This window comes from Schistocerca nitens, chromosome 2, assembly GCF_023898315.1.
Source record: "Schistocerca nitens isolate TAMUIC-IGC-003100 chromosome 2, iqSchNite1.1, whole genome shotgun sequence".
NCBI lineage: Eukaryota > Metazoa > Arthropoda > Insecta > Orthoptera > Acrididae > Schistocerca > Schistocerca nitens.
The window spans coordinates 795,227,491-795,240,062 of record NC_064615.1 but is presented as its reverse complement, the minus strand read 5'-3'; the positions used below and the strand labels follow the sequence as shown (position 1 = coordinate 795,240,062).

Genomic DNA, 12,572 nt, shown 5'->3' with positions numbered 1-12,572 from the left:
GAGTAAGCTCCTCCTCAGAACAAATGCAATTTTGGCCTGTTGTACTCTGCTCCCAATTTCTTTCCAGCTTCTACCATCCCTTCTCATTTTGCTTCCCAGGTAGGTAAATTCCTCTATCACTTCCAGCTCCTCTCTTCCAATTCTCATTCTCAGAGGTTCATATTCTAATTCTGTACTGCATACCATCACTTAAGTCTTTTTCTTGTTTATTCTCATTCAACACCGATTGCATAAAATCCTTTCCATTGTTCTGAAGACTTCCCCTAGATTTTCTTTTGTCTCCGTGAGTATAGCAATATCATCTGCATAACATAGACAGGCTATCTTCTGCCCCTTAATTTTGATCCCCATCTCAGTAGTTTCTTGAACTTGGTCTATAGCTTCCCGGATGCAAGTATTGAATAGAAGAGGAGAGAGGGCACATCCTCTTCTTACCCCTTTCCTAATATTTGCTTTGTGTTCCTGGTGACAGTTCCTAATCACTGCTACCTCATTCTTACAGATATTGAGTATCACACGGATGTCTTTATACTTCATTCCACTTTTCCTCAGCACTCTGAACGTCTCTTACCAGATAACATTATCAAATGCCTTTTCCAGGTCTACAAAGGTAATATACGTTGGTTTATTTTTCTGTAATTGCTTTTCAAAAAGTAGTCTCAATGCCAGAATCGCTTCTCTTATTCCCAATGCCCTTTTGAAACCAAACTGATCTTCATTCAGCATATCATCCACCTTCTTTTCAATTCTCTTCAGAATTATTTTTATGAGAATTTTTTATGCATGTGGTATTAGGTTTGAAGTTCGGTACTGTTCACATTTTGAAGCTGCTGCCTTCTTTGGTATAGAAACAATGATGCATTTCTGGAAGTATGTCAAGACCTAATAAGTTTGAGCAGTATCATTTCCTTGCTGTCACCAGCATTCTTTATTAGTTCTGCAGGGATGTCATCAATACCCATTGCTTTGTTGTCTCGTAGTTCTTTTACAGCTTTGTCAAATTCTTCTTGAAGAATAATTTCACCAAGTTCAGCAAAAAAACAAGAAATATAATGAAAAAATAATATCAAATTTGGCAAAAAATCAAGTTTGGTAAAGAAACACCTAATCTGGCAAAAAAAAGCCATAGAATTTGGCAGAAAAGGTAAAACTGAACTTGGAAAAAAAAGGGTTACTCCAAATTTGGTAAAAAATGAAACCAAAAAGGGCAAAAATACAAAACTGGAAAAAAACAGTGGAATTGTAAAAACACAGAAATTGTCAAAAACATCAAAAATGGCAAAAAACATCAAAACTGGCAAAAGCAATGAATTTGACAAAAATTACACCAAATTTAGCAAGAATTTGCCAAAAATGTGAACACTGAATTTGGCAAAAAACAATAACAATGTAGTTGGCAAAAAAGATAGCACAGAATACGGAAAACGAGAACACCAAGTCTGGTGCAAAATAATACAGAATTTGGCAAAAAATAACACCAAATATGGCCAAAAATTACACACAAACTGGCCATAAAATAAAATGATTTTTTCCTGACTCTACTGATAATCTTTACACTCATAAATGAATATGATCGGCTGTTTCTTTATTTCCTATATATTACTGTTACTAGTGTTGAACATCCATCTGTTTTCAAGCAAACCTCTATGATAAAACATCTAATAAAATATAACACCTACAGCCATCCTTACGATGTAATTAATTACATGGCTACCAGTTTCAGTGCTTCAGTACACGATCTTAGGCCTTAACTGACTCTGAGGGGGTTAACTCAAATCATATACACAATTCCATCAGAGCCCGACATCTATGAACTGGTTTTCACAGACTACCTGTAACGACGACATTGTCTCTCCAACCATGTGTGGAGAGGCAACATCGTTGATAAAGTTAATCTTCGAAAACCAGTTCATAATCTCCACATATGGTTGGAGACACAACATTGTGATTTTACAGATAGTCTGCAAAAACCAATTCATAGATGTTGGTCACTGATGGAATCATATATGTAATTGGAGTTAACCCCGCTCAGTGTCAGTTAAGGCCTGGTAGCCATATAATAAATAACGTCATAAAGATGGCTGTAGGTGTTCCACTTTATTATATAAGTGAACAGCCAAAGTCTCAAACGCCCAATCAGAAGGATGATCGTATAAAACATCTATGATAAAGTGATAGTAACAGCAATAAAATTACAATCCAAAATTGTAAACCAAAATAAGTTTAATTACACAAGTTTTTATCATAAAATGCCCATGGTCTAATACAATCCATTAGTTACGACAATAACACTCTTCAATAACCGAAAACTAATCCATTAAGTTGAGGATCTCAATTCAGTGATACCTAACACATTACCTCAAAAGCTTTTAGACACAATGTTACTGGCCCCGTTATAAGACATGTAACATATTGAACCACCACTTAAGTTTGCAACAATTGATGCCGGTACATAAATCAGCTTTTCTAATAAGTTACCTCCCGGAAATACAATTTTTAGTGGGCCCACTACAAATGCTGACATTTATATCACATTTTATTGTGTTAATAAAATTCAACACAACAAACCACACAATCTCAGTTACGAAAGCCCCATGGGAATAGCATTTTTACAGAAAATACAGCAGCATATTAGGTCCTACGTGGAGTTAGTTATTAACTTGTACCAAATAATAATTATGGCTTACACAAACAGCATGTTGCTGTTAACCTTATTACTGAATGATAAAGAGCCAGGTAAAGGGGAAGTAGTATTACACAAAACTACACATGCTGTTTTACACGTAAGTATATTTGGATTGTAAACTGTATTGTTATTGGTAGTTGAAGGAAGAGCAAAAAGTAACTAAAAATGGTATGTTATATTAAACGGATGCAGGATATACAGTGCATCATTTATGGCACACCCTGCATACCTGAGCGACATTTTAATGACAGCAGTTCCAGTGAGACGTGGTTTTGAAGCTTGAGATTTCCGAGCCTCGAAATCCTTCTCATATTTTAAGAAGCCTTTGCGGCCCACTCTTGAAGTAGGTTTTCTTCTACATTGATGCAGAGAGTACGTAATATACTATGTAATTAGTATCCTGAGATAATTCTTAAAACATAAATTCTCTGGTTACAGAGAACTGGACATCACGCAAATGGGCTATACCCATAATTTTGGCAACAAAAACTACAAAACTGACACAAAAACAATGAAGTTTGAAGACATGGAATAATTACTGATTAATATCGAACTCCTTGTGAGACTAGGTACAAACTGTAGCATTCCAAAAATAAGAAAACAATAAGTGTATCTTCATATGTGTATGTGAGCACAGAAATTAATACACAAAACATCACAGCAGTTAATAAACACTATTAAAAGTCTACAACAAGTTGAAATGTGACTACTTTCACTCCTATTCCCAAATTTCTGTAATAAAATTTGCAGGGCAAATAAACACAATAATATTAAACATAGTAAATTTAGTTGTAGCTTTCATGCAGCAAATGAAAGCTGTACTAGGAGTTATATTTTCTACAACAGATAAATCAGATGTATCACAAAAAAGAAGTGAGATGAGTCTGCTGTAAGGAATTAAAAACTTCAAATTCAAGAATAGTTTTTTAATTACCTATTTATTCAAGAATCTAACATTTCACAAAACAAATTTTATAAAAACACTGAACCAACAAATTATACAGATTAAATAATTGATAATACAGTAAGGAGCTAGACCTCAATCAAGAACCACAACTACCTTTGCAGCTGTTTCAGTAGACTAAAAGTATAGAAGTTGAAAATTTGTTTGAGAATAATGGCCATGTCCAATGCATACTATAACAGTAAATAAATAACAACAAAATTCACACACTGTGAAGTCACAATAGCGGTGATAATAATAGTGATTCATTTCCACAAGGGACCAATGGCCATAGCAGTCTGGTCCCTTTAATCCCACAAACCAACCAACAATTTCCACAAGCTAAAAAACAAGCCACAATATAGAAGCTACATAAGAACTGCCTGTATGCTTCTATATCAGTCCTGAATGCTCGAAAACTGACACTAGGAGCATAAAATGTAATTTGGGGTATAATATGATAGTAGTATCATCTACAAAGACACTTTTCACAACTGAGAAGTACTTCTTCATATGACAAAAGTTGATTTTATCTGAATCATTGCAACAGGCAAATTAGAGTACTTATTTTTTTAGGCTGCATCTACACAGAACGCTCCCAATTAACACCAAAGGGAAAAAATAACATTTAACATCCTGCTGACATGAACGTCATTACACATTAAGAACTAGCTCAGGTGGATGACAGGCTATGATATTTCAATGAATCTATTCCACCATAAGTGGTGAATAAGCAATGAGCAGGCAGAGATTCAAGCCTCCCAAAGTCTTCCACCTTACACCATTCCTCACTTCCTACAAACAATATTCTAACATATGATTTACATACTATACAATTCATGCAGTTCATTCACCATATTTTGAATGGTCATTCAATGTTATTTAGCTAACATCACTGACACTAATGATATGCTGCTTCCAAATTCTCCATTCTGGCTGCAGCCCTTCAACACTTCCTTTGGCAACTTAAACCACGTATCCAAGTACCATCATCCATGGATTAACTCTGTTCTCTCCATGAAATATTCCTGCACTGTGATTCCTACTGGCCCTTTTCCAGATTGAAATGTCCAGTAACTATCTGTACCTTGTCACTTCAAAAAGTTGTCTATCAATATTAAGCTCATACTCCTGCCCTGGAATATCACTTCCCATCATGATTGTACCAGCTTTTATCAAACAAGTCCATCAATCTCTCACAGCTGCCAAAACCTGCCTTACTGACACCAGAGCCAACACTGAAGCCTGTCAAGCTGAGTTTGTATTTCCAACCAACCATAATTCCCCCCATCCCCACCTAACTACCTCCCGATAACCTTACAAGAATTTCTGACTTTACGCTCCAACCACGGATCCCTCTCCAATGTCATTAACCACTTAGCTGCAGAAAGCACTACCATTCATCATCTCTAGACCTATAATTACACTATGGAAACCATCTTATGATTTGTGGCAGAGAATACTTCTAGTGCCACTATCATATCACCCAACTCATCATTCCATTCGTGAACAGTGTATCAGAGGAAAGGCTGTTCACTGGCATCCGTATGAGGACAAATGTGGGAAGAAATAATATATTGTGGCTCATTTCATTTAAAATCACCCAAAATAAAGAAATCTTATCGCCCTCATGTCACACATGTTTGTGAAAAATTGGTGTAAGAAAGTACACAATGACAGAGGGATAAACTAAATTTTCTACTTCTTTTTTATCAATCAGGAGGACATTTTGAATTGTGGAATATTTTCACGAACTGGCATCGGTGGAAAAGGCATGTTAAAAGTTTGTAACAACTGTAAACTTCTTTATTTATGAATCAATTTTATTCATTTCGGTGCTATCTGAAAGACAAAAGGCTCTACTATTATACACATTTATTAAAATGCTGGAGTTACGTATACAAATATTTACAAATTTGTAACGAAAGCATTTCTACTTTTTTTTTCAGATTTTTTTTCCACCAAAATCACAAGTTTCCCTGTCTTAATTTTTGTTTCACATACTGCCTATTATTATACTTTTCAATATAAAAAATCGGAAGGGTATTTGTTCTGTTTAGTGATTTAAAACTGAAAGAATATAAATAAAAATATATTCATTTGACTTTGGGACCCTTAGCTAATATACAACAATGATCTTCAATTCACGTAAAATATATACATAACATTATAAGAAGTGTTCATTCTTTTCAGCAAGTTATCAATAGAGAATATTGTGTCTGATCTGAAAATATACAAGCAACCTGTGCTCATGCTTGCACTAGTAGTAGGTAAAGTCATTACAATGTTTTCATAAGGGATCTATTAAACATCAGGATGAAGTGGCCATGAATAAACTGAGGAAAGTCCACTTGGTTTCATGAATTTGACCTTTGCATCTCTAATTTCCTCACTTGTCTCTAGAATTTTTCAAGCTACCACAAGCTGTGACTGGTTATCGCAGATAGCTCCAACAGACATTTCTTCTTTAAGAGTGATAGAAACAGTGTTTTGAAGCCCAAGATGAACTTGTATGAATTTAGTAGATGATGAAAAATACTATCAGTAACTTGCTTTCTTTCGGTGGTTTGAAAAAACGAAGGAATCTTGTTCCAGGAATGAGACAACCATCTCATACCATTTTTGTAACATGTTTGTGAATTTCGTTATCTCCTCTGTCATAACACAAAATGTTTGAATTCCTAGAACATGATTTTTGGCAAATGTAAAAAGATCTTTTGGATTTAAAATTTGATTTTCATACAGTTGCTGTAAACTTGCTCCTGCTGCTAAATGTTTAATAGTACCACCAACACCATCACATGCATTTTTGCCATGACTGGCTGCAAAACAAATCCACTCTGCAGTTACCCTATGATCTTGTTTGTGATGGTTCAAATTTAAAAATTTCTTAAAGTTTTTATATTGTGCACAGCTGCCATCACTGAAGTAAATAACATGGATGAGTGATATTTGTTCCAGTATATTGGTGAGAGGAGTTTTAGGAAAATGCAGATTCTGTTTGATCATACTGCACACAATCACTTATACAAGACACCAACAATTACTTAATGTGATCCTCTATTTTATAGTACACAACACAAGGATGAACAGTGATTAGAATGTTCTGCCAGTGAAATGCTTGTGCAACATCCTGAAGGTAACGTGGATAGGTTTATGCAAAATCCACTACAATGATGCATAAAATATCAGGTATTGTTCCCTAGCTTTATTTTAAGCAGGGACAGAGACTTTGATATGTAATGATGCTGTGCCAACTTCTTAAGTTTTCACATGAGATACTCAACAAACTTATCAACTTCATTAACATGTCAAATGTAGGTTGATCAGTTAGGATCCATTGCTGGAAAATAACATTTTCAGAATATTGTAAGGAATCCAGTTCCAGTAAAAGGTTACACAGTCTTTGCATTGTTCAGGACATTGAGAACAGCAATGCAGTATTTACTCCTCATTCTGCATATTGCAAACGTGTTTCTTTAAAAGTTCAGTGTACGGTTCTTTTACAAGTGCAGCATGCATCAACAGTTTTACATTTTGGTAGTAAATGCATACACATATGCAGGGGCGCCAACTTATAACAAAAATTGGGGGGCGGGGGGGGGGGGGGGGTCTTGCCACGGGAAATTTTTTAAATTTTAGATGAGAAATAGTGAGTTTTAAAGTGTTTTTAAGCATTTTAGAGTCATGTGACCAACATTAGAACCCCGAAAATTAGACTCCCGATAAATCGACACTCTGTGAAACTCGACAAGCCTGACACATTTTTTGGCTTTGAAAAAAGAAACAAAACATAAACGTGCACAGTATTTTTGTAAAAAGGTAATTTAATTTACAGTAATAATCATGCTTAAAGACTATTACAGAGCAGTGAATATATAGCTCTGAAAAGACTGAAATTATATTTAAATAAATCCTAAACTATCATTAAAAGAATAAAAAATAAAATATTGCTGTCGCACAGTAATAGCACTTTGATTAATAAGTGAAATAGTTAATTTAAGCTTACTTTGAATAAGGCTCAGGGTTCATTAAATAAAAACAATATCTCAAAGTTAATGCTTTAATACAGTCGATAAAGTTAACACAGTATATCTAATACTTTCAGTCAAAAAGTATGTAAATAGCGGGTTTTAATTGGGTCTTATACCCTAAAAATATTTAAGAATTTGAAAATAACTAATATAGTATTATAGTAATACAGTACTAAACTAGTACTAATAGTTCGAAACTGAAAATTTAACATTATGTATGTATTTAATTCTCTATTTTATAAAGATTTTTAATATTGCTCTGAATGCCATTATTAGGGCTAGAGTGGCTTTAGAAAGGTGCAAATGTCGACTGTCTGACTGGATTACTAAATGTGAAGTCGTTGATGACTGGTCAGATATCCACTTCATCCAAAACATCTCGGTGGACATGAAGAACAGCCAAGTTGTCCAATCACTTCTGTCCGATTGTTGATCGGAGATATGACTTTACATGTCTAAGGGCGCTAAATGACCGTTCTGCTGTTGCTGTTGTGATTGGAACTACTTGGAGAAGCTTAATGCACTTCACTACTTCACATAACATTTCTCCAACTGCAGGCTCTTGTGTAATGTACTTTCTTACATCACTCACATCTTTTAAGACCAGTTGTTTTTTATTAGCAATATCAGTTACAATATTCAAGTGTAAGCGCAGTCTCTCAATGTCTGGGTCATTTTTTAAAAACTCAGTGGATTTTTCCAAATTTGTTTCACCTCTATTTACTAAAAGCAAGCACTCTTGTTCAACTGCAATGATCTGTGTGAGTCCAGTTGAAGCAAACCGCTCAGTAATGCAAGAGTGCACCGTTTCATGAACTTCAATGTAAATAGCTTTGTAGTATTCCTTTAGGGTTTTGAAAGTGTGCAGTGAGCTGGCTTCATTGTTTCCATACATCATTGGTATACTTTGATTTCAGGAAGCGAAGGATCATCAAATTGTGAAGGTTTTTCCTTTTAAACACAACTCCCAAAAGTATTCAAAACTATCATGCCTTCCATTCAATATACAAATCAAGCCCTCATATATATTTTTTCCAGATCAGCAGCACAGATGAAGCCATTGAATTTTTTCATTGACATCATTTACTCGGTTCACTGCATGGCACTAAATACGTAAAAAGAAATAAGTCTTGAATTGTAACATTGACTCAAGGTAGCCTGCACATTTGTAACCTGCCTCTGTTTTGTCTTCTGCAGAAAATGTTTCAAAAACCTCTAGAAGTTCTTCAAAGTTTTCCAATATTCTCAAGATACTAGAAGCTTGCATTGTCCATCAAGTCGGGCAAAGGGGTCTTAGACCAGCTTGGTCATTGGCGCTCTCACAACGTATGCTTCTGAAAAGTCCCATCCTTTTGTTGGATTTCCTTACGGTGTTTATTAAGTCTTTGGCTAAAGCCGTAATATCCCTCATAGACGTAACATGGAGGAGACTGTCTGCATCTGCCAAGTCTAAACTGTGGGCAGTGCAGTACACATGTCATGCTTTTGGTTGTATATCCAAAACTAACCTTTTTAGTCCTTTGAACTTATCACTCATATTCGAGGCACCATCATAGCACTGTCCTCGTAAGTTATCCATTGACAAATGAAGACGATTAAGCCAATAAAGTCTTCATTGATGATTACGGAATCATTGACAGTACAAATACAAAATGACACTTGTTCGTGAATTGATGAATCACTTGTTTTCTCAACCATAATAGAAAAATGTTCAGTCTTCTTTACTGAAGCCAATACCTTCTTCAACACAAAGTTTCCTAGTAGATCAATAATCTCATTTTGAATATCATGGGGCATCCACTTACACCCTGAATGCCCTAACCAATCTTTAAACTCCAGGTATGGTGTTCTAACAATTGAAAAAAAAAATTGAGTTTACATCTTCGTGCCCTCTAATTGCTAGTCTTTGTCGGCATAGAAATTGCACAGTAGTAAAAATTGTCTCAAGAGCTAAACGGCCTTTCTTCAAATCACTATCTAACTGTTCATTCAATTGGGAGGCCACACTTCAGTTAGTGATGGAATTTAGTTTCAGAACACCTTCTTTATACGTAAACTTCTTTTCATGAAGATGGGATTTTTCCAAAGCCTTTTTGCAGTTAGAAAACCCTACGGAAGTAAATGCACCTTCTTTTCTTGAAGAAAATTGTATTAGATTTTTAGCATCTGCCTCTTTTCAGGTTTTGCAAAAAACTTTTTCGGTAGATGTTTCATATTCTAGCCATGTATATTTGATCAACCAAGACTTCTGAAATGATCTTCCCTTACCGGATTGCCCAGGTTTCGGCTGTGAACGTTTCTCGCCTGAAGACGACAAAGCAATTGATGACACAATAATTTTTGCTGGTTAACTTGCAGTATCATCAACTTTCAAGTGCGCCTTTTTGGTAACAAATTTATCCATTTCAAACTTAATTCACAATACACTAAGAAACTAAAGAAAACGGATAAAATAGAGTCATATAAAATATTCCACTAGACACTAAAGTCGGAACACTAAACATGTCTGCAGTATGCACTGAACGAAACTATCCACACTGAATGACTGCGACAGCAGGGTGGGCTTTATATAGCCACAGCGTCGTAATGTCTCAAAGTGTCAAGGTGACACATGGCGGAGGGTTCAAGATGCTTCTGCTCCAGTCCTTTTGATGTCGCTGTGGCTGCAGCCCTGGTCCACCAGCACCAGACTTCACCCGAAGGTTCGCGCAATGAGACAAATTCTAAGTGTGTCCGTAACACCATAACACTATCATGATTCACACCTGCTTACTACCATAATATTTATTTGTATTACCTGCACACTGCCCTCCAATACTAAATTGGTGATTCCTTGATGCCTCAGAATATGTCATACCAACCGATCCCTTCTTCTAGTCAAGTTGTGCCACAAATTTCCCTTCTCCCCAATTCTATTGAATACCTCCTCTAGCAGAAATTTGACTTATCATAGTCACAGTAAAAAGTCTAGACATGGGTTTCCACATCCTTAACTATCCTATTTCTCACTTTATAGCTTCCTTTTGACAAAAATACTGTCTTCTTATACTAATATCCTTGATTTCTTTACCACATACCCTGCAGGTTAAAACACATTTGGATGTTTTTCTTTATACCATGAAGTTGGTGGTACATTCAGTATTTGCAGTTTTTCTTTAACAGAACTTCCGCTAAATTTCTCTTGCAGTTTTTGCATTGAACTACTACAATCTGTGGATTCAGGACGCCCATGTTCTTCAGGGACATTTTCTACTGGAACATGTGGCACTTATGATGCCGTTTGCTGGAATTTTAATGCTCAGAGACAAGACTTGCGTTGGGTGTACTTTGGATGCTTGTCTTGTGTTCTTTTTGGGAAGCTTAAATGGTGAAATTTCTTGAATGGTGAAATTTCTTGAATGGTGAAATTTCAAGTAATTCACAAGTTTCATTAAGTTTTTCAAGAGCTGTAGATGGATCTGGAGTATATTCTGGATCTTCAACTTCAAATTCAACTATTCCTAGCAAGCTATGTAATGTAGGAGATAAAATGGCCTTACAGTGCATTACATAAACCTTAGTGGCTGGGATAAGTCCAAGGCTTTCATATTTCCTTGTCATGGTTAGAGAAATAATTTTCAAAGATTTCTTAACAGTCTTTTTACCATGCTTCTCAGAAGGGTCACAGCAAATTCTTTGTCTGTCTTCAAATGTTTCCAAACAGAGTTTCTGATCAGAAGAACAAACACTGTGAATATTTTCAAATGTACTTCTTAGCTTCAGTAATACAATATCGGCTTGATTCTGACCTGACATGTCTATTAACCCTTAACTGGTATCCAGATGTGACAGTTATGTGAAATATATGTATCTGAAATGCAAATAAAAAATGCCAAATATCCCTTTTTATTTTGCATTTGAAATACTTTTTCTTTCTTCAAAAGACATTTTCTACTTTATTTGAAATAACTGACATACAGATATTTTGTAATTCTAAAATGCCAAATGCTTCTCTTGAACTTTCTTTTTCTCATACTTCATAGTTCTCTTGTGACAGCCAGAGCGAGAGCACCAGCAGCAGCGAGTACTGTTTGTATAAAGCGTTTATTTTGCATTTTGTTTACGACCTTCCACTAAGGAAGGGATTCTATTTGTGTTTATCTGCTCTGCATAGAAACTAACAGTTCTTGATCGTTAGGAGAGAAATTTATTTTGTACTTATTTGCTGCGCTTAGCTTTTAAATAGTCTTTCTGGGAAAACCTAGCGTAGTTTTCGCGTCTCGTATTTCAGTGAGTGTTTCTTGATTATCAGAGTAGCTCATCAGAAGATTATCTTGGGAATTTGTCACCGTATAGAGTAGGGTAAACATAGTCATGTGTAGGGACTGTGGTTGTTGTGAGCGGACGCAAGGAGAATTGGCCACTCTTCGGGGGCAGGTGGAGGCTTTGTCTGTCAGGCTCATCGAGCTCGAGGCGCAGGCGTCGGCTCGTAGTGGCGTTGGGGCAACTGTGGTGAGACCTATGCCTACTTCGGTGGCCTTGGAATCGCATGGAACCCCTGATGTCGCTGCGTCTTCCGGCAGTGAGCATCTTACCGGTCAGCCATTACTCCAGGGTGAATGGCGGACAGTGGTGGGCTCGCGCGTGCCTGGCCGAAGGGCGAAGGTGGGATCTGGCCGCGTGGCAGCTGCCTTACCCCTTTCCAACAGGTACGGGGTGCTTCCTAGTGGTGATGACATCGTTTCCGAGCCACCACAGGATGCCTCGCCTGTTGGGCCAGTGGCCGATTCTCCGGCAAGGTCCCGACAGTCACAGAGGGCGGGCCTATTAGTTATAGGGAGCTCCAACGTTAGGCGGGTTATGGAGCCCCTCAGGAAAATAGCGGGTAGGTCGGGGAAGAATGCCAGTGTGCACTCGGTGTGCTTGCCGG

The 12,572-nt window shown here is 36.6% G+C and overlaps 1 protein-coding gene across 11 annotated transcripts in view; it reads right to left on the bottom strand.

Annotated features, from left to right (window-relative positions):
• The window catches only part of LOC126237049 (mitogen-activated protein kinase kinase kinase kinase 5), a 312,327-nt gene that overhangs the window by 158,049 nt on the left and 141,706 nt on the right, over window positions 1–12,572 (bottom strand). For 6 of the 11 annotated variants that reach the window (XM_049946813.1, XM_049946817.1, XM_049946814.1 and 3 more), the window contains exon 12: window positions 2,916–3,041. The exons of the other annotated variants lie outside the window; for them this stretch is intronic. In XM_049946813.1, coding sequence (XP_049802770.1) covers window positions 2,916–3,041 — 126 coding nt within the window. The remainder of the gene's footprint in view (window positions 1–2,915; window positions 3,042–12,572) is intronic. 11 annotated transcript variants of the gene reach the window in all.